Source organism: Drosophila biarmipes, chromosome 2L, assembly GCF_025231255.1.
Source record: "Drosophila biarmipes strain raj3 chromosome 2L, RU_DBia_V1.1, whole genome shotgun sequence".
Classification (NCBI taxonomy): Eukaryota; Metazoa; Arthropoda; class Insecta; order Diptera; family Drosophilidae; genus Drosophila; species Drosophila biarmipes.
This window is the reverse complement of record NC_066612.1, coordinates 2,630,776-2,652,281: the sequence shown is the minus strand read 5'-3', so window position 1 is coordinate 2,652,281 and position 21,506 is coordinate 2,630,776. Positions and strand designations below refer to the sequence as shown.

Genomic DNA, 21,506 nt, shown 5'->3' with positions numbered 1-21,506 from the left:
CGGGTTCGGGGTTAATTCCCGGCCTGCTCCTGGCCATGTGCGGGCGGCTTATTAATCAGAGCGTTCGTTGCACAACCCAGCGCTCCTGCCACGAGTCTTTCGGGCATGATTCATGCTTAATTGGCTCCAGATAGCCACACTGCAAGAAAAAGGGTACTACTTAAAATTAAATTCTTTATAAATCAAAATTTGTAAGATCCTGAGGTGCTTCAATATGTGATTTATGACACATTGACACATTGAACTTTTAAGTTCTTAAGTATCAGGATTTCCAATTCAAAGTTTAGAACAAAATATTTTTTTTTAATATATTTTGCATCCAGAAGAACTTTCTTATTATAGTATCCTAAAGTAGCTTAAAATAATATATTTTGATTGCATTTAGGTTCTATGTTTAACACATTGAACTCATTAGCTCATAAAAGTAAGAATTGCCAAATATTGTAAGTCAACTCTCTAATTATGGTATATTTTTAAACCAGCTTAGAGAGGTGCTTTCATTGATACATATTTGAAAACCCTTTTTTGATTATAATTTAATCTAAAATATAATAGACCTCTTATAAAAATGTTCCCAGTGCCCAACCAGCGAGCGAAACCAAATAGCGAATCCAAAGCCGAGACCGATCCAGCTGTAAGCCGTGCAAATCTCACCCAAGTTGTCAATTCCTCAGACAACACATTTCAATCAAACTTCGCCGTGCCATAAATAAGCCGCCAAGTGGACAGATCCAAAACCCGGTTCCACTCCAATCTTTTTAAGTCTCCCTCGCTTAAATTACACATTGTACTTGCGCCTGGCTCTATATATAATGGCCGAGCACGCCTAACGTTCACATTTTTCCACATGAAATTATGAAGTTTCCATGGCAATTAATACGCATGCGCAGAGTTGCGAGCACCGGCGAGCACTAGTAGTCCCGGGCCGCCAGTCCCCGAACCCAATCCCAAGCTGCCATTCCAGGCGGGTGTTGTCGTCCGTCTCCAACCGGCTCGGCTCGCATGTCAATTTGATGGCAATTAACTTGGCTCCGCTCCAGCCTTTGTTTTAATAATAAATTTAATGAGCTGCCAAAAATGGTTGCAAATTTACGTGGCAATTAGCGGGCTAAATGACGGCGACACTTGGCCAAGAGATCGTGCCTGGGCGGAAAGCTGCGACTCCAAGTGCCGAAATGTCCAAGTGTCCGGCTGTCCGGCTGTCCGTCTGCCTCTGCTCCATTTTGCTAATGAGCGCCGCGATTTTGCTCGTATCTTGGGGCTTGGCTAAGAGGTGGCACTGGGTACTCAGTGGTTTTGTGTGCTGTTCGCTGCGAAGGCATTCGGCGGGTGTGGCCGCCTAGATTTTCGGCGGTGGGTCAGTGGTAGCTGCAAGGTGACAATGTTGCTTGGGTTGGCCATCCATGTGGGGCTTAGATCTGCAGGTTTATTTTCATGATACAGCTCAAGAAAAATCAATTTTGCCCATGAAATTTAGCTAAAAAAGAAGGGAATGTATTTAAAGCATTTTTATAAAATTGACAAATTTATAAGCATTACCTTTTTAAAATTTTCCAATTATTATACCGAAGTTAAATAGATTAAATTAAATTTATCAAGAAAAAATTAGAAGGAAAATAATGGTTTTGTGGTTGACTTGTAGATCATTTACCTTATAAGCCCTGTTAGAACTTAGTCCATATGATCCGTGCCTAATTTAATAAAACACTAAACAATGTTCACAAAAAACTCTTATTGGTTCTAATACGCGTTTACAGCTTTGAATTTTTATAAAACGCTAATCTAGGTTTACAAAAAATTCTTATAGCTTAAACGGGCTTTTAAAGCTTTGGTTTCATAAAAAAAAGATTCAACAGCGACGGTAGAATTTGAATGACCACATAATCACTGGGATATGGATGAGGACAGACATCCGTCTACAGGCCCGTCATCTGGGGATGGTATCCGTGCAGCTCGTACAGCTCCTCCTTGGACAGGGTCCGCTCCAGCTGGTCCGGCTCCAGTTGGAAGTGGCGCGGCAGGATCTTCCACTGGCACATGTTGAAGTAGTTGTACTCGCCGGCCTCCTGGAAGCCCCTAAACGTGTAGTTGGGATTGTCCTCCTGCCGCTTGATCCACAGGCGCTCGAACTTGTGGTAGCGCCAGCCGCGTTCCGCCAGCTCCGCCGCCGCGAGCATCTGCATCAAGTCGCCCGTGAAGGTATAGAAGAAGAAGAACAACAGCTCCACCTGCATCTCCTCTGTCTTAGGGTGCTGCAGGTTCAACCTTCCAGCCAAGAGATAGTTCAACGGCACATTGTGGCTTATTTCGTGGGGGTTCAGGCGGCCTCCTTCGAAGGGCCCAGCGAAGGTGGAGTGCGCATCGTTTGTGGCGCCTCCGGGTCCGACGTTGGGCGGAACATCACTGCCGAAAATATGGGTCATCAGTTGGGGATTACGCTGGGCCGATCCTAGGCGCCTGGCCAGGCCCAGCATCCCGAAGGATCCTTCCACGGCGGCGCCGGGGGGTGTGAAGTTCATTTGCCAAACCCTGTCATAGAGCGAAGATCCCAGCTCCAAGTTGACCCCTCCCAGCGGCATGCCCGAATTGGTGGTCTTTAGGCGGGCAAAGATTTTCGATTCCTCGAAACCGGGAGGCGGATGGAACCCACTGGTACTTCTATGCGGGACCGAAGCCTTGTGGGCCGAATTTATGGCCCTCTGACGGACACCTTCGTGCAGGAACTGCTTGCCAAAGATCAGGCTCACATCGAAGCGGGGTGGATTGGCCGCGTAGCCGTACACTTGGGGCAGAAACTCCATGTCCTGCTGCAGCTCCGGGTTCTGGTTTTTCGGGAGGAAGGCCTCGCTACAGCCTACATTGACGTTCGCTTCGCTGTCTATGACTATGTCGCGGAACCTGCCCGGTTCCACTTGCTCACCGTCACTCAACATGGCGGTCCAGTCGTCGGGAACTGCGGGAACCGAGCGCACGGTCGCAGTTCCCGGCAGAGCCGGAAAATCCTCCCGGAAAATGCTGAATTCCGGCGCAGGGACCTGGGGTCGTGGAGGTGGTGGCAGCATCTCCAGGTTGGGCTGATTTTTTTTCACCACGTCCACGTAGAGGATGGGAAATCGACTGGTTGGCGAAGATTCCGGCGAGGACATTGGCGACACGATGGGGGACGGGCTGGGCGAACTGGACGACTGGTCATCCACGACCTTGGGGATATGGCGCTTCATCGTGTCTCAGGATTTGTATAAAACTCAGAGCTTATTCTGAAATTTTCGGGAATTTCGAGAAATGACACACGTGACGGTTGTCGCTTTGCAATACTTTGTTCGCCAAAATTATGTTAAAACCACGTTTTCCAACACTTAATATCCCTGATTATTCGATAACAGCTTAACCGATTAATCTTATCTCCGGAAATACATGGCATACTTCTCATTGTAAAAAACAGCTTATACCTATAATTTCATAAAATTTGTATATGCCTCAATCAGATTAAATCATATTTATTTCAAAGTCTTATTTGGAAACAGCACAAGAGTGCTGTTCAAATATTTCTTTTTTAAATTATATTAAAAAAATAAAAAAAATCCATCCAATTTTATTTAACCCAAATATTTTATTTCAAAACGAATTTTTTAGACACCCTCTAAAACCTGTAAAATCAAACAAAACCTGAATGTGAAGTTTTCTGATAAATTATTGTCTGCCTTGTGTGGGTGCCACGGAAATTGCCATAAAGCAATTTAAAAGCTACAGTCATAAATTTAAGGAAATTCACCTGCAGCTGGCGAAGAAAATGTAGAAAAAAATGAAAACTGTGAAAAACTGCAAAAAGTGGAAAAATAAGACGCACAAAAAAGGCTCATCTATAAAGAAGTTTAAAAAACTGGTTGGGGAGTATAACCCATTAACTTAAAGTGACACCCGACTAACATAAATCTCGTTCTTTGCCCAGGCAAATGTCTCTGGGAATTGACAAAGGAAAGACCGCTGAAGGGGCGGAGGAGCAAGAAGTCCACGAGGAGGTGGAAGAAAATCAGGCTAATAGCCCAAGTGCTCCTGCCCACAAAAAGTGAGGAGTATATGGTCATTTGCCTGCCGCAAATCAACGAACTTGTCCAGCGGCCACGAAAGTCACAACACTCGCGGAATCAGGTGCACGGCTCCCACTGCTCCTACCTATGGGTGCTCCGCAAATTAAGCACAAATAATATAAAAATACAATAACGTAGAGTCCCGGCCGCTGGCCAAGAAAAATGATACACATAAGGACGGCCAAGTGCAGGATCAGCACACGAAAAACGAAGAAATGTAAAGGTTGTGGATCGTAATACTCTTTAAAATCTAGGGTAAGATAGCTTAAAAAAACAAGTCATATCTAATTAATATCTGCTAATGTTATATAATAGATCAAGAAACCTTTTTTATGAGATTTATATTTTTTACTTATATAAAAGTTATTGGATTACTTGTAACTTATCTATCTTCGGAGTATAATATCAATGCTATAAAGTATTCAGTTATCTTGAAATTAAATTATATAATTTTTATATTTTATTGTATTTAAACTAAACTTCAAAATACCTATATAAAGGGTATGCTGAAGCATGCAGATCCCAGGACCGACTAACGAAGCCAAGCGAAGCCATCACGAACTGCGGGCAGAAGCTGCTCCGGCCACATAAACTTCAATAAATCATACTCATGTTGCCGGGGACAGCGAAAAGGCTCCACGATGCGCAGTCCACTGGCCACGATCACCTGGCAGTTGGCCAAGAGATGGGTCAGGCCAATCGCGAAGCCATTAAATCGCCAGGGCCAGGGCCAACGCCAGAGCCATAGCCAGAGCAAGTGGAGGCTCTAGGCCGCCGAGCTGATCGCCGAGAGGTGTCAACTGGAGGTGATCTTAAATTGGATTTTGGCTTTCATTTGATTGCGAAATACTCATTTTATATATTTCAGGATATTACCCGCCCGCACTTGACGTGTCGCGTTGTCATTCCTAAAGCTAAACTTCCGAGATTACCTGGTCACTTCTTTTTTTACAGAAATGTACAATGGAGGATAAAGAAATAAAGTATTATAGGTTCAGGTTAATTAATAAATATTATAAAATATTATTTTTAAAATATTAATCTTCTGAATATACTTATAATTTTACAATTTTATGTAGGCTTAACTATTCTACGACTATGAGACCTAGAACCATAATGCTAACCCCCACTGTTTTTTTGCCGAGTTGGGAACCTGTTGGCTGCCATCAAGGCGTGCATTATGGAAATTAGCATCGGCCTAAGTGACGCCCCATTCGTCGGCACAAATGACCGGGCTCCAAACCACTGGGTGCGTGCCGCCATGTCGCCTAATGACCAGCGGGAGCAGCACTTGTAGTTGCTTCTAAGACATCACTAAGCACCGAAAGAAGCTCTAAGATTTTACGAGCTCATTGGAACCGCAGCTCTGGCAGGGGAACAGCCGAAACATATGGCATGTGTGCATATTCCTCACCTCAGTGGGCTTAGTGGCAGGCGGGCCATTAGCCAAAGCGTTCAGCATAATGGCCATATGTTTATGGGGTTCTTGGCAGTCTTTAAAAACTCTTCACAATAGGCGTAGATCACTCTGGGGAGGTGCACAGCGCGTCTTTGTGGGCGTTCGCTTAGTCAAGTTTTCTTATTTACGAGCACCTGGCCATGTTGCAGAGCTACAAAACTCTCAAAGTTGCACTGTTTAAAGAAGGAATTTTAAATAAATACATGAAATTTGATTCTTTGATGTGTGAAATATATGATGTAGGATGTGTAATTTCTTAAAAATAAAGACTATAATTTATTTTTTTAAATAATAACTTACATGTTCACATATTTTCTTAGTTTGACCATCCGGATTTTAAGATATAAGACTTAATATAAATTTTATTATAATATCTTAGCCAAATAAAATGACTTATTTTGCATTATTGTTAAAAGTGCTGATTGAGGATGTTATTAAAATTCATAAGAAATGTAAGGTCTTAAGTCAAAATAAGTATCCGTTATTGATACGTATCCATTTTCATAATATCTTACAAAATAAATACTGTGTTATATTAAAAAAAAAATAGAGTATATTTAAATATATGTAAAATTGAACTACAAATGTAAAAAATTAATTACCTTGAAGAAGGAACATTCATAGACCTAAATCAATTCCCAACTTATGCACTATTTACTTTGGTTATTAGCCAGGCTTTTCCCCTTTGGCTTTATGAGCCTAGCCATGGGCAAACAAATTATGGGCCATCACAAACATTGGCAAGCTGTAACTGCTGCTTCGCCAACAATTGGCAGTTGCAATCAGAGCAGCCAGGCGGAGAAGGAGCAGCCGGGAACAGGAGCAACTGCAGCACGCACTGCCGGCAAGTGAATGGCAGGCGAAAATAACCACGACAGGTAGTCCCCATCGGGAGCTGCAGTTGGACGTGGAGTTGGACTAACTTTCAGCCAACGTAGGTGGCACTTGGCTTGGACACTCGGAATGCCTGGCGGGGATCGGGGGACACTCACTAACTGGCCAAGTGTCAAACTTACCAAATTGAAAACGAAGTTACGATGCAATCGCCGATTTGTTTATGCTGCCGTTTTGAACCGAACGCAATTATATTTATTTTTATTTTCATATTTTTTTGCCACTTTTTATTTTCTGGGTTTCTGCCGCAGTTTCTGAATTTAATGAAATATTACGCGCACGTGTCAGCGGAGCGATAAAATTTATTTACGCAGCATTGCGGGTCAAGTGAAAGCACATTTTTCTGCAGGCCTTCGGACCTTCAAATTGAATTTACGCTGGGATTTCGCGACTCCGTTCGAGTGGCGAATTAAAAATCGAAACCGAAATGGGCGTAGGGCAGTCGCATTGACACGCGGCCATATTTTAAATGTCAACAGGATGGAATGGGCCGGCATCCCCATGCCATCCCGATACAGATACCGATCCGATATGATCCCAAAGCGAGCAAAAGGAAGCCAAGGATGGGGGCAATCCGCCTTGTCCCTGCCCAGGCACATCAGAAATTCAATAAAATACCATTAAATTACAAAATGAAGACAATTCATTTTTCTTGTTTTCCTTATTTTCGATTCCCTTCGATGCGATTGCATTTTGTTTCTTTAAGCAGGAGCGTTTACTGTCGCTTTGCGGTTATAAGCAATAAAGTATTAAAATCCTTCTGGCTTATAAACGTTGAAAGCGACATTTATCGTAATATTTTATGAAATCAGTGAATATTCGGTGAGCGTTGCAACTTAGTTGACTGGCTGGGTATTCGGTTTCGGGTTCGGGTTCGGGTTCGGGCCTGGGTTCTATTGTGCGGCCATAAAAGTGGCATGATGGATGTTAGTTGGCCCGATGCTGAATCCGCAATTGAGGCTTAATTTATCTTGATGTACTTGCCGGTCTCAGTGGGTTGACAAGGTCAAAGATTATGGTTTCGATTTGCTGTGATGTATGGGAATTGCTTATGTTCAGTGACCTGAATGGTCTTCTATAGAGACATTTATTTTTAGGAATTTCGTAGGGGGATAATCAGTTGCGTTATGAAGAAATTTATAGAGAACTACTGATTTGCCATAGTTGGGCTTTGAAATGTGGAGTACCTCTGATATTTCCTTACATTTACAGAGCATCCCGAAGCAATAACAGAATATCCTCCCTTCGAGGGCCCATAATTTCAGCCATAATCGAGTACCAGCGCCGGGGAAAAGGAAAGGAGCGCATCGGGCCAAGAGTAATGGCCAAGGGTTGGCCAGGGCGACGCCCATCACATACTACCGAATCGAATCCGGGGCGATTTTTCTTATTGCCTTCAACTTTGCACTGCCAAAAATGTGCACCAGGGCCCAGAAAATAAAGGCAGAAAACCAGTAAGAAAATGAAAACACTGCGAGCAAGGCGCACTTTCAATTAATCAAGGAAATTAATTAAGGCCCGTGGATGGATGGTAGCCGAGTGGTTCAGTGACCAGCCAGCGGGCACCACGCTCGCCGATTGCAACATAATTTTCATTTGGCTCAGCATGCGTTTTCATCGTCGCGGTTATCATTTGGACACTTGGACTGGACTGGAACTGGGATTCGGAGTCGGAGTCGGATTCAGAGGCGGATTCGGATTGGAGCTGAGCCTGAGCCGGTCAATTAGCACGCATGTAGCGCGCCGGGCGCTGGCGGGGCGATAATTAAACGCAGGTCGCTGGAGTTCGGTTGCCAATCCACTCCAGTCCGCTGGTGACAATTGGCCACGATTTATGCACGTACCCGGTTGCGCAACGTTTTCCAAATAAATTTTCGCGCCTAATCGCGGCCACCACAAAATGCTACACGCTGCGCCCCAGTCGCCTGGGTTAATGGGTAATCGGAGCGGTCCACTAAACCTCCGAGTGGTAGTAGCTCAGCACGATCACCAGGTCCGCGGTGGTGTCTGTGGAGGATCGAGGCGGTGCAGGGGGAGGAGGCATTTCACGGGAAGGGATACTTACAGCCGATCTTGAAGAAGGCAAAGCCCACCAAGTAGTAGTCAGCCATGCCGATGGCGGCGATCACCATGTGACTAACCATCTCTAGCATCAGGCCGGCAAGGCAGGTCACCAGGTGGACGGGCAGCAGGTGGGGATTTTCCTGAAAGAAGGCACTACGCTCAGATAAGAACAATAAACTCTTCTTAAAGACTTCAAGAAACGAACTCGAAATCGAGACCAAAATACTCTTAAATTTGTTTTCTGAGTCAAAGCGGTCTTGACATTGAGATCAAATAAGTGTCGATCTAATTTTTTGAGAACAAAGTAACCTTAAATTTGTTTTATGAGATGAAGAATTCTTGAAATAGAGACAAAACTAATGTGTATTTTATTCATTGAGACGAAAGTACTTTCGCAAACAGAAAACACTTTCCCACCATATTGAAACCTTGGGAATAAATCCATCTTGGCTCATTACTCAGTGTATCTATCTCCTTATCCCTTACCCTATAAATCGCAATGAAAAGAACCATATCCGAAAGGATGTTCCAAAAGGCAGAAATAATCCAGATAACTAAAATGTCACCACAGAACTGATCTTTACTTATAATATTCCATATTGATTCGAAAACATCGACGGTAATGCCTGAATACGCAATCGAAAGGGCACCGGTTCGTAAGCTAAGACAACAGCAAAACTTTTTCATTATTGGTATCCTGAAATCGGTAGAAACTCGTTAGCAAAAGGGATTTCTTAAAATAAAGATACTTACTCACTTGACAATTCTAACGATCTTTGGCTGTGGAACTTTTGGGCTCCATTGCTGTAGTCAGGTACTCGAATTTTCTACGACATTTGACAATTTTTCGAAAGGAATCCTTTTGATCAGTTAAAGTAAAAAAAGAAGTGTGGGAAAACCAGCACCTCCTTGTGTGTTTTGTGTACAAATTAATAAGTTGAGAAAATAATTGACAACATTTAAAAAGCATCTTAATAAAAAACTCTCAGAACAACGAACATATAGTTTCATTAAATCGATTTACAAATAAGGAAAGACAAGACTTAGGGGACGACCGTAACAATTATGTGTAATAAAGGTGATAGAGTCGATTTTTTTCTTTGGCCAATTTGGGAAACTGCAAAAAATAAATGTAAAGGATACCTTAAATCTAGATCCCTTTTGAATCAATCAAAAATGTAGGGTGTCATTCTCATACTTTGTATAACCAGATAGATTGTAGTTTGGCACCATCATTTATATCAAAATTGAAAGTATAAAACACAAGAGTGGTAAGATGTGGCCCCTGAAAGCATCTCCTAACAAGCGCCCAGTGCCACTCTCAGTGGAGCTGATGGAGGACATAATAACCCATGGGAATGAGTACCGAACTCCGCCGGGCAATCGTCGAGAGGTGGAGTTTGTGGGCGACAGCAGGGAAGCCCAACGAGGAGCGGCCTCCACGTGCACACAACCCGTTCCTTTGGAGATCAGGCGACGCACCGAAGGATTAGCGGAGGGTCCTATAGTAGAGCCCAATTCAATGACCATTTCTCCCAAAGCCAAACCAAAGTCCCAGAAGAAAATAGCACTGGTTAAGAGGGAGAAAAAGAAGGTCAAGGACTCGATGGTAGAGCTTTGGGTCAGGGATCCCACCGTGAAGAAACTAGCTGACAGGGTAAGGCTTTCCTTTGCCCCGAACTATGGAAAGCCGGAGAAGCTGACGCCCAGCATGGTTTTGACCAAGTTGGAGGCCCGTTTGGACACCCTAGCGAGTGGTATGGTGGCACTGCAGAAGTGGGTGCCCATCCTGATCAATCAGAATAGAAAGCTCATAAAGTGCAAGCCCTCTGTCTTGAAGGCTCCCACATCCCCTGTATCACTCCCCATCAAGTCGAGCTCTGATTTGGATCCTCTTAACTTAACTTCCTCCGAAGAGTCTACCGCTTCAGGGCTGCATCTGCGGAGGGATCAGGTGCAGGCGGTACGGAATACCACCAAGGAGCTCTACTACGACCTGCAGATGCACCTGGTCAACATGCTGGTGGTGCCCAAGTCGCACACCTCGCTGTTCCTCAACCAGCGAAAGGATTTGGTGAGCCGCTTGGGCGGAGGACGTGGCCACTGGCGGCATCAGTATACGGATGAGGACTGGAAGCGGGATCGCGAGGCAGCCGCCTTCCTCAACGCAGAAACACCTGGAGACCCGGTCACTCCGCGCTCGAAGAATGTGCGTCGTCAGTGAAAGTAAAAGATTTCTTTATTTGCCTCAAAACTATTTGAGAAATTGTGCCGGTCACTTGGTGGCAAGGGGAATACGGGTCTGGAATTTGGTCGGGAAAAGCTTTTAGCTGGGACATCTTGTCTGCGGTTAGGGCTAAAACAAAAGCCGTGTTTTTCCACGCACAGTTTTTCCATAGCTATTTTTCGAGACGTTTGTCATGTGTGAGCTTTCTTCTGTGGCATCTCTGAAAAGGGTTTAAAAGGGTTTGATGCCGGTTGTCTTTCCCTTGATCGTTTTCACAGCAGAATCACAAAAAATAACTCCAAATAGCCAATATTAAAAGTAACATGAGTAGTTGCATAAGTTATAAGTAGATGACAAAGAACTTGGGTCCTAACCCGGAATTTTTACTTATGAATACATAATAAAATGGTATTTTGGTAGATAATAATATATAATGATAGATATATCCGATAGCCTATAAGCTTTTTCTTGAGTGTACATCCCAACTTTTAGCCATTTGACAGCCGTTTCGCTGACATTGCATGTCGATCAGGCGAAATTCCCGCATCCTCCCCTGAAAACATTTGCCAATTTGGGCTTGAAAGTAATGATTTTTATTACTGCAGCGGCAACATTGAAAACTTCCCCCACCTGGAGCCACTTCGTCATGTTCGTGGTGCGGCGATAACCGCGGGCTCTTTGCATTTCGGCCAAATATTAGCACACAATTCGATTTTGCATGCCAACCTCGGGGAGCAGGATGGGGATTGGCAGTGGGAGGAGGACCAAGAGTAGGGTCTCCGGGGAACCAGTCAATTTCCACGAGTGCAAGTGGCGAGTTTTCCATGACACTCCATGATCTCTCCACTGTCCTCCGGCAGCTGTGCGCTTTTCGCTTTCACCTGTTGGCCTGAGTTATGTAAAACTCCACTGTCAAATTAATGGTGATTTATATATGCGGCTTAATGGGCACTTGGCATGGGATGCGGGTACTCCGTTTACGGGGATCATGAGCGCGGTGTGAATGTGCCGATAGATTGGCCTTAAACTGTTGCTGTGGGTGAGTTATTCGGAGCAGACCCAGAAAGGAGAGTATAATGCTCAGTCTTAAGGTCGGTGGTGAAAGGTTAGAAAAAGTTAGCATAGAACAGAAAGTAAGTAAGGAATATTAAGGAATCATGATTTTTTCAGGCTTCATCTTATTAGCGGTTTTTTCTCAAAATGGCCATGACATTCAAAATAAGCATTATCCAAAATTAAAAATCTAAAATAAATGTGAATCAGTTGAAATCGTGTTATAAAAAAATATGCATTAAAAATTTCATTTCCCCTCTTAAAATAATTTCTAAAACTTATCTGTTATTATTTGCCAGTCTGTAAAATGCTTACAGTATTTTTAACTGCCCCAAAATTATGAAAATTTTGTAGGTATCAAGTACCTTTAATTAAATTCCCAGTGACTTTAAAGTGGAGCCTCTTTCCCAGAGCCTGCTCTCAATAATTCCTTGTAATGCAAGGTCGGGATCGACCTGAACACAGCGCCCAACAAGTAGTCCCGCTTAATCCGTCGTTTAGCTGGACATCCGCGGAATGTTAAACCCATGCACTTAGCGATAATCCAAGTCAAACAAAATGCCTACAAGTGGTCGGGGATTGGACCCGGGCTGCCGCAGCTTGTCGGGGGCAATTACCTGGACCTGGACCTGGACCTGTCCAGGAGTGACTGATGATGGGACCCAGACGTACTCGCAGGCGTCGCGACAAAATGCCACCGCACTCAAATGCAAGAGTCGCGCGATTGGTGACAATAAAAGTGCAAGGCAATTTGCGAATGCGTCTCTAATTGAGCACACTGGCGAGACAATTGTACACTGCGGCAAATGTATGGTGTAAGGTGTCCAATCGAACCTTTTTGTTACAATAAATAAACATAGAAGCAATGGGAAATGCCATCAGGTTGCACATTTTTCAGGAAAGTTTAATGGCTACTTCATTTTGTTATTCCAAAATGAGGAATGGAACTATTGATATATATTTTCCCCCTACCTTCGTACCCTATTTTTGTAAAAACCCTAACATCCAGGTGCATTTGCCTATGTAAATTAACCGAAACGGTTTTAGAAAGGCGTCTTAGATGTCATGGCTTTGATTTAGTCGGACTCGCGAAGGCTCTCCACTTTTGCTCGCCTGCCAGGTGACAATCAGCTGGTATATTTTTACCCGAAATTATTTCCTTAATTTTGCGCACACATGAGCGGGGAAAAGCAGGGGGATTTTCGAGGGGGCCGGGGAAAATGGACCTAGTGCGATCGGAATTTCATTTAGAAAGTTGCACTGGGAAGTCGATGTGGCGGTGGGGTTTAATTTGCATTTGCCAACTCTGAGCGACATTTGGCCGGGGGAACTGGGCGGATCGGAGGGGAATCGAAACCAAAGCCCAGACAGGCGACATTCTTCTCCATTCACTTTTCTTGGGCCGAACAAAAAACCGTTTAGCCGCAATTGGGTCATTTAATAATACTCGTAATCGCAAAGAGGGGTCTCGGCACCCGGCACTCCAGGCCTGGGACTCCCCCGCACCGCTCACGATTTCCTATTCTAATTCCGTCAATCATGCGCTGCAACTGCTCTTTTCCCCACCGTGCTCCATTTGATCTTGATTTTGATCTTTAACTTGTCTTGACGCATATTTGATTTTGCCACACCCACCCGCCGCGTCTGCCCCGCATTTTCTCCGCCTTCTCTTCGTTCCAGCGAAATGCTTTCTACTCCGCGCCGATTGTCTTTGTCTCGCGGCTGAAACGCTTGGCTTTAATGGGTTTTGATTGATTATCGCGTGCCATGGGTGCTCCAATCTCTGTGGGTGCTCTGTGCGACCCTCTGCTCCAGCCGCAGCTCCATCCCGGGACTCGGCTCCAGGTGGTGTCGCCTGGCCCACGATCGAATCTCTTCTTTTGTTGGCTTTCATTTGAAGTCTGCTTAATTAGCCCGATATGTGTGTCTGCCTTGTTGACTCCCTGCACGTGCTGTGATCTACCATATACCTCATGGTAACCCGTAATGTCAGTTCCTGGTACAAAGACCACTTGGGCAGGCATGAGTGGGCACATCGAATCGATTGGAGAAGTTCAAAGTTGAAACTTGTTGTACAAGGTGGAGCAGATGGGGCACGCTACGTGACGCATGTTGCATTTGGGGTGGGGGGTAAATTTCATTCGAAAAAAAATCTAAAAAAAATCTATTAAATTAATCAAGTCAATAAAACCTATCAGTTCAACATATGAAACCCTCATTTCAAAAGGTCAAAGCTTGGAAACTATTGTAAATTAATAGCCACTTCCCAAAACTCTAACCTGCTTTAATTTTCCATTAAAAGCAAAGATAATCCAGCTGCAGTATTACTTTTCCTGGCTGCCTCGACTTTCCACTCATTATGAATGTAAGCTGACAATCTTGGCCCGCAGTTCATCGATGGCAGCATCTCAATTGCGGCCATCAAGTGACTCCGACTTTCCCGACTTTCAGCCATCTCATCACAATAATGTCCTAGTCGGTGAAATCAAATCGCGGTGAGTGCGCTGTCAAAATGTTATTCAATCAGGCACTATATATACGGGGTTACCCAACTGCCGACTACATATGTCAACACCATGAACTTGAAACCCACCGAAGACCCAGTGGACCTGGAGCCAAGGAGCAGGAGCCTTAAGCCGAGGTTGCAGTTGCCTCTAAAAGCATTTTGTATTCTAATTAGATTGTCAGCGGCACGACAACAACCTCATTTTGGCTCACAAAATGCCTTTTCACATTTGCATTAGCGCCAACGTGAGGAGAGAAGACAAAAATCTACATAAACTTTGGACAGTTGGTCGGGAAGGCACTGGGAAAAATTTAAGTAGTAGTCCTTAGTACTAATATTATGTTTTTTTTCTTTACCTACACCTAAAAAAATCTTATATATTTAATTTCTTCTTACTTTTAAAAATTGGAGGCAATTTAATTAAGGGTTTAACCAAGTTCCCTAATATATATTTTTATATATTTTATAATGTAAGTGTAGATTAATACCTAAATACTTTTATAAATGAGATTCAAAAGGATGTTAAATCTATATCTTTTATAATAAAAGTGTTATTTTTTTCGCTCAGTGCCTTGGAGTAGGAGTTTGCAGTTTGAAGTTCATTAACATGCACAGGTTAATTACCGTTGTTGTTGGCCGCTCGAGGAAATGAGCCATTAGAGGAGGGGACTCCGAGAGGCGATGGAGCGCCGCAGTAGCCAAAAGCCGGCGATAAAACTGGCTAAAAGCACACATAAAAAGACACATGTTACGAGTGAGTGTGTGTGCTTGGGCCTTATTCGCCGGCGGGGGAAGGACTGTGACAAATGCTCAAGCCCGAGGAGGAGGACGTGCCTCTGGCCACTGCGCTTTCCTGGCCAACATGCAAAATGTTGCACTGATAAGAGACACAAAGCCAGGGAGTCATCCCGTTTGCCGTTTGCAGTTTGCAGTTGGCCGACTGCAGCGGTAAATGAGCATCCCGGGCACGATCATTAAAACAAAAGCGGCAGCCGCGGAGCCATCACTGACAAGCCATGACCAAGAGCAATGGCCAACAAAGAAGGGGTGGGCTTTTCGAGGGGTTTCGACTCGCAGATACCTGGTATTTAGAGCACTTCTAGTGGGTATAAAATATTCGAAAAAGGTCCTCTATAAGCCTAAAATTGCGGAGTGCATGATATTATACCACCCTTATTTTTTAAAATATATTTTTGTGACCTATATAGACACATCAAAGTTATTCCTGCTTTTAGTTACAATTCCACAGCTTGCCAGAATTTTAAAGTGCAAAATAGAAAGAAATACATCTTTTTTAAATTTAAAAAAAATCATCCTGATCTCTACATTTTTGTAATATTGAAATTGAATTTTAATGAGAAAAACGTTGAAAACCAAAAATGTTTCTGAAGTATTAAACTAATAATTTTTAAACTTTTCGAATACATAAAATACTTATTTATAATTTATTTTTATACCTATCCTCTATTTCCTTCCAACTTCCAGTATTTCTGCAAGTACCTTACCCTCTTTCGTCCCTCTAACTACAGGGTATCCTAAATAAATACAGCAGTGGAGCAGCAGGCAGCTACCAAGTTTGTGTCTTCTGGTGTTGGATTGCCTTAAACGATCCGCGTGAATAACTAATTTCAATGGAGTCTGTGCCAGTGCCGCCGCTCGCCTCTCAACATCTATCACCCACCATCGGCGCAGAAGTCCCGGCTCCTCCAACCAGAAGCTATAGGCACGGCCGGGCTCCCGAGGAGCCCTAATCCCAGAAGACAATGGAGCATTTCATTTATTTTTTTCGCTCCTCGGCCGCTCTTTGTCCGCCTGCCCGCGCAGACAATAAAAAGTTAGTGCCGGACTGCGTAGGACATGCAAAAAACGAGAACGCGTTGGGCCAGGGATCGGTCTTAATGAGCCGAAATGGGACTAGCAAAAAGGAGCTGCCAGCGAAGTGTGGTCAAGATAAGTTTCCTGAAAACAGATTTAGGCGAGGAACAAGTGAGCCTGGGTTGTGTGTAAAAACGCTATGATCTATGGGAGTTGTAAGAGCGGGGGATAAACAAAGATGCTGCTACAAGATAAATAGTTTGCTTTTTTAAGAACTAGTTTATTGTGATTTTACAGTAGCAACCATACAAACACAAAAGTAGTTTCAATAATTCAATAAATATTTATTCTTCGAATTTCACAATTAGTTCTTTCTTATATGTATTTAAAAAAAATAAAAAAAAATGTAAGCCAGGACTCTCAATCTAGTAACTAATAAAAAATATGCTCCTTTCATAGATCCAAAGCTGTGGGCCTCGTGAAGTAGATGGTGCTCTTCTTGTCCGCCGTGAGGGCCACCAATATATTCTCCACCTCGCACTCGGAATTGTAGAGATAGGCCTCGGTGAACTTGGTGTTGGCATGGCCATAGTGCGTATACTGATGAGGAGCCTGGTTGACGGTCACCAGTTCGAAGGCCTCCCTGCAGGTGTCCTTGTCGCGGTAGTTCTCATTGTAGTAGCCAAAGGGTATCAGGTTGGTCAGCTTCTCGTGGGGGGTGGTGATCTCGCCGATCAAGTGGCGTGTCACCTGATTGCTGGTCACACTGTCCAGATTCTCCTGCGGCTCCGAGATGTATCCCCTGAAGGTAGAACCCTCGATCTGCACATCCAGGAAGTAAATGGCATTGCTGATCAGCGGGAAAGTGTAGTTGAAGCACTTGTACCCGATGCCCTCTCCTCCGAAGGTGCTGCATTCGAAGTTATCACCTGGACTCGCACTTGTGGCATCCCAAACGGAAAACAGAACCGTATACTTCGAGCTCTTGTCGTAGTTCTGCAATCCTATGTAGCCACTCGATTCGGTGGTGTAGAACTGCAGGAAGTTGTAGACGCCATCGTTGCGGGGATTCGGGCTGGTCATCCACTGGAAAATGCTGCGAACCCCAATGAATCCCGACTCCTGGTACTCGATTATCGTCCTGGCGTTGCCCAGCACATCATTGAAGCGAGGTGAACCGGCGCTCAGCTGCTCCTGGCGAAGGACACTCATGAACCTGGACATGTTCTCCTCCGCCTCCTGTCGAGTAGGCTTTATGGCTAGAACTCCAACGAGGAGAAAGACCCAAAAAACTAGGGAGACTAGGGCCAATTTTGTAGATACTGCCATTATGAAATTCTGTTGATTTGTGACTATTGGCTGGTTGATGGGCCCACTTTTTATATGCGGAAAATTGAGTGTTTATTTTCCAAGTGATAAGCAGCGATTCGCATTGCGAAAGTCTTTTGCTTCTGATAAGAACCCACTCAATTGGCTAGGCTTCGAGGTAATCACAACACGTGGACTATAAATTATTGTTACAAAACTCCTTTGTTATACAACAACTTCTTGCCATATCTGTACTTAAAAGGAGTAAAAAAATGAAGTATTAAAGTAATAATCATTGCTATAGATTTTACACTTGTTAGAATATGTAAAGCTAACTTACAGAAAACCACTAAAGCCAATGTTTTTTATATAAACGAAGTTATTTAATTAAAACGGAGAATTTTTTAAAATAGTAATTAGGGAATACCACCTTTAATGTATAGCTTATTCAAATACTTAAGCTCCTTCTTCAAGAGCCCTCTAAGTGAAAAGCCTTTTTGACTGATAAGAGCCTAATCAATTGGCAAATACTAATCATTACGGTTAGCAGGGAGGCCTGCACTATTTTGCGTTGGTAGTTATGAAAGCCCCGAATCGAGGTAACTGGCACTGACACTCGAATTGTTATTGACCCACAAACGGCTGGGCTGCAGAAATTCCACGCGGATCAAGGTCCGTAACCCGGAGTCAAGAGCAAAGCAGCAGAGTTCAAGTCATAACTCAGCAATCCTCTCCACCCCCACCCCGATCCCTGCCCGATCCCCATCCTGATCTTCATTCGCGGCATCAGCAGTCAGAGAACGTAGCACTAAATCAAGCCCACATGGAGTTCGGGCCATGCGACCAGCATCAGTTGTTCCCTCGCTTTTTGACAGTTTTGCGCACAGTAGCAGTTGCAGTTGAAGTGGAAGTGCCAGTCCCTAGACCAGAGAACAGTAGCAGAGTGCAACTGCACTGGGAAAAACGTTCAACGAAAGGCTTCCCAAAACATGTAAAAATGATAAATGTTTTTACCCTATAGTTTTACTAAGAGTTTCCAAAAAAACTGTTCATTAATCTTAAAATGTTTTATTTCTAACTTGTACTTATTTCTAGCCTTTACTTTTTTTTTAAGCAATGGTATAAATTTTCTATACTAAACTCTGTAAACTAACCCCTAGTTCATTTATGTTGACCTTAAACTTCCTTTTCTTTCATATTCCTAAGTAACCTTTAGTTATTAGTCTTGAGCTGTCAATATTTCTGACTGAAACATTACTATTTAGTTCAGAGAACCTTAAAATAGCTTAAGTATAGACGTAGAAAATTCTTGAGTTCTGAGATAAGCAGCATTCTCAGATGATGAGACTGCAGAGTCCCTTTTATACATCTCCTCAAAAACTTAAAAAAACAGAAATACAAGGACGTTCTAATATTCGTGGACTCCTTAATTTTTTGGCGCAGCGTAGAGCCCATAGTCATCCGCCGCCGTCGTCATCATGTTGACTGGGGCATGATAAACGCAAGCTGGGCCCAGTGAGGAGGAGGCTCTGGCCGAACATGTGTTGCCTGTCGAAGACTCAGCCGGAACGCGACCCACAGTTTTGGCCACGTCCTCGAGTCTAAGACTACGAGTGCCCCTGAATGGCTGCTCTTTTTTGTCCGCTGTGAGCTGCTCGGCGATCGGTGTTCACTGGAACTGGCACAAAACCTTTCGGTGGCTCACATAAATTTTAAATATCCGCGAGAGATGCGCCAGCGAGTTGGCCCACCATATTTGGCCATTCGGCCAATGCAGTTTTTAGCCATTTTTATGTACCCAGGACCCAAGGGAGGCGAGCCATCCAAGCAGCCGGTGGCTCATTAGTGCATTCGGGGGCACATCGGGGCGTATGAGTAATGCCCCGAAATTTGCACGCCTTGAAAGGATTAATTCGTTAACAATTTTTCGCCGCTGTAATATGCAAGACAAAACCAATAAATCTATTAATTAAGCCGACATTTGTTTAGCATCTGTTGCGATTTCCTTTTTGCTCGGCACAATTTGATAAATATGACCCGTTCAAGTCGAGAGTCTGGTCTCGGTTTCCGAAGTGGATTTGCTGAAATTTAAGACAGTGGGTGGTCCGGATTGGAAACGGTTTTTCGGCTGAATGAATCAACTGGCAGAACAGTGGGGCAGAATAAGTAAGATCTCATATATTTATGAAAAAATATGTTAATCTAAATTCTACGACATAAATATTACAAATAAATATAAAATACTATAAAATAGTTAACATATTTATGATGATCCTGTAACTAATCAGTTTTTTAAGGTTCTCTTTTTCATTGTTGTTTCCACAATATTATTACTATTATTTCCACAATACTTAATGATTTTCCTGGAACACTTTCCCACTGTGCTGGGCACAATAAACCAATTGCCCAGAAGTAACAAGCAACTTCTGTGGCCGCGTGGTGTGTATAAATTTGCCAAATTAAAAAGCGACAGCGACGGCGGCTCCGAGAAGGTTTTTCTTTGGGGGGCAGCTGGGGGTTTTGGGTGGTTTCGAGATCGAGAGTTGCGGATTGTGAGTCGCAAGCCACCCACCGCCGCCCCCAGATGACGCAACAGGGAGCCCATAGCAGGCGTCTATAAATAAACCAGCCGCCAGAGTAAATCAAAACAAGGCACGAACATGTGGCGCTTGCAGTTTTCCAGCCAGGATCAAGTGGGCCGACTGGGATTGGGTCTGGGATTGGGAATGGTGTGGGTACTGGGATCTCGGGTGTGGTCGCCGCTGTGATATGTGCCCAGAATCGGTTCGGATTTGGTGGATTTGTCATCCCCATCTGGGCCCATAAATTCGTTACGCATTTTCTTAGCCAGCCGGCCCAACAGTCGGCCAACCGACTTACACAATGCAGCCATAATGTTCGCGATACGGCTTTTGATCTGGCCCGTTGTCAACATCTTATTCCCATCCTGACATGATTGATTTTTCGTGTTCCCGGCAAAGTGGAAGCCTCTCTGGGGTCAGTTGGGGACTTTCTAAAAAATATTTCACTTGGCCTCTCGCACACTCATCAAAATGGCAATGGGCACTGGAAAAATCATACATTACTTCTTTTCATGGATACTTTTTACAAATATATTTTTTACACATCCAAAAAATCAATAAAAAATGTGTAATTCTTAAGGAACCAAAGAGATATGTATGTTAAATACGATTTAAAAATATTAAACATTTATTTTCGGTTGCTCTCTTTGGCTAAGTGTTTGAAAAATGCCAAATATTTTTGTAAAACTGAGGCCAACAAAGGTTTTTAGCCATATTTGGTACCGAAATTCATAGCCATTCACACCTCCCGCACTGGGGCAGTAACCATTACATCAACATCAAATTCTGGTGGCAGTAAAAGTGGCCTAAAACGTTTGTAATTGAAATTTATTGGGCCGCAAGTGTTGCTCAAATTATTTTGTTTGATATGGCCGAGGGATAGACCCCATATCCCGCAGCCCATTCCAGATCGGAGATCCAAGAGTGCTTTGCCGCCATGGGGCAAGAATCGTCGCTTAGTGGAGCAATCAATCGACTATATATGGCTGCGACTGGGGAAAACACTTAGCCGGGACGATTTCATTTGGCTTTATGGCCGACCAAAATCGGCCATGTGAGAAAACTGAGGCAGCTGCGGAGAAGAATTGGGCTGGGAAAAAGTTATTAATATGGGTCGGTTGCCCCGGGGCACCCGACTGCGGACTCTTCTAGCCGCCGCGGAGTTGGCTTCCAATTTTGGTAGCTTGATTTGTCACGATGCTTTTTTTCTCGGTTCCTTGCGGTTCGGCGGTTTTTTCTGTGTTTTTTTTTTTTTGCTTTTCTGCCAGCCAGGAGAAGACAAACAAATTGGTCTGTAGTTGAAAATTGACAAGAATTTCGTGACTTTGTCACCTCTTTTTCCCTTTTTTCGAGGTTTTTTTGCGGCAGTCGAGGAGATCTTACAACGCCCTCGAAGGCAGCAGGAGCTTTCTTTCCTTGTGGCCTCCGCTCGTTAAGTGGCAGGCAGCGCGTGCGCATTAAAGTCGCTCCACCGGCTTGGAGTTGGCTCCCCCAGGTCCTCTCAGCCCCC

At 43.9% G+C, this 21,506-nt stretch overlaps 4 protein-coding genes across 5 annotated transcripts; 1 reads left to right on the top strand and 3 right to left on the bottom strand.

Moving 5' to 3' along the window:
* Positions 1-1,719: 1,719 nt before the first annotated feature.
* LOC108029005 (uncharacterized) lies at positions 1,720-3,453 on the bottom strand. The gene has a single exon (XM_017101049.3). The coding sequence runs from the start codon at positions 3,219-3,221 to the stop codon at positions 1,917-1,919; it is 1,305 nt and encodes a 434-aa protein (XP_016956538.1). The 5' UTR covers positions 3,222-3,453; the 3' UTR covers positions 1,720-1,916.
* Positions 3,454-7,083: 3,630 nt separating this feature from the next.
* On the bottom strand, positions 7,084-9,441 carry LOC108028998 (uncharacterized). Of its 2 annotated transcripts, none has more exons than XM_017101042.2 (4): positions 9,259-9,441; positions 8,992-9,202; positions 8,507-8,645; positions 7,084-8,448 (listed from the first exon to the last, which is right to left on the bottom strand). In XM_017101042.2, exons 2-4 carry the CDS (start codon positions 9,190-9,192, stop codon positions 8,396-8,398), a joined length of 393 nt encoding a protein of 130 aa, XP_016956531.1. In that variant the 5' UTR covers positions 9,193-9,202; positions 9,259-9,441; the 3' UTR covers positions 7,084-8,395. The 2 variants fall into 2 exon arrangements, with proteins under 2 accessions (XP_016956531.1, XP_016956530.1); XM_017101041.3 differs by having other exon boundaries at positions 9,263-9,441.
* Positions 9,442-9,678: 237 nt separating this feature from the next.
* Positions 9,679-10,762, top strand: LOC108029016 (uncharacterized). The gene has a single exon (XM_017101062.3). The coding sequence runs from the start codon at positions 9,782-9,784 to the stop codon at positions 10,727-10,729; it is 948 nt and encodes a 315-aa protein (XP_016956551.1). The 5' UTR covers positions 9,679-9,781; the 3' UTR covers positions 10,730-10,762.
* A 5,673-nt stretch (positions 10,763-16,435) lies between these two features.
* On the bottom strand, positions 16,436-17,439 carry LOC108028925 (uncharacterized). The gene has a single exon (XM_017100944.2). The coding sequence runs from the start codon at positions 17,433-17,435 to the stop codon at positions 16,560-16,562; it is 876 nt and encodes a 291-aa protein (XP_016956433.1). The 5' UTR covers positions 17,436-17,439; the 3' UTR covers positions 16,436-16,559.
* Between the last annotated feature and the right edge of the window lie 4,067 nt (positions 17,440-21,506).

What these genes read in the sequence shown, in the direction of transcription:
- LOC108029005 (XM_017101049.3), bottom strand. Translation starts at nt 3,221, where the DNA reads ATGAAGCGCCATATCCCCAAGGTCGTGGATGACCAGTCGTCCAGTTCG.
- LOC108028998 (XM_017101042.2), bottom strand. Translation starts at nt 9,192, where the DNA reads ATGAAAAAGTTTTGCTGTTGTCTTAGCTTACGAACCGGTGCCCTTTCG. An exon ending in TTTTCATTGCGATTTATAGG is followed by an intron (nt 8,646 to 8,991) that starts GTAAGGGATAAG and finishes GCCTTCTTTCAG; the next exon opens with GAAAATCCCCACCTGCTGCC. An exon ending in TGCCTTCTTCAAGATCGGCT is followed by an intron (nt 8,449 to 8,506) that starts GTAAGTATCCCT and finishes GATCCTCCACAG; the next exon opens with ACACCACCGCGGACCTGGTG.
- LOC108029016 (XM_017101062.3), top strand. Translation starts at nt 9,782, where the DNA reads ATGTGGCCCCTGAAAGCATCTCCTAACAAGCGCCCAGTGCCACTCTCA.
- LOC108028925 (XM_017100944.2), bottom strand. Translation starts at nt 17,435, where the DNA reads ATGGCAGTATCTACAAAATTGGCCCTAGTCTCCCTAGTTTTTTGGGTC.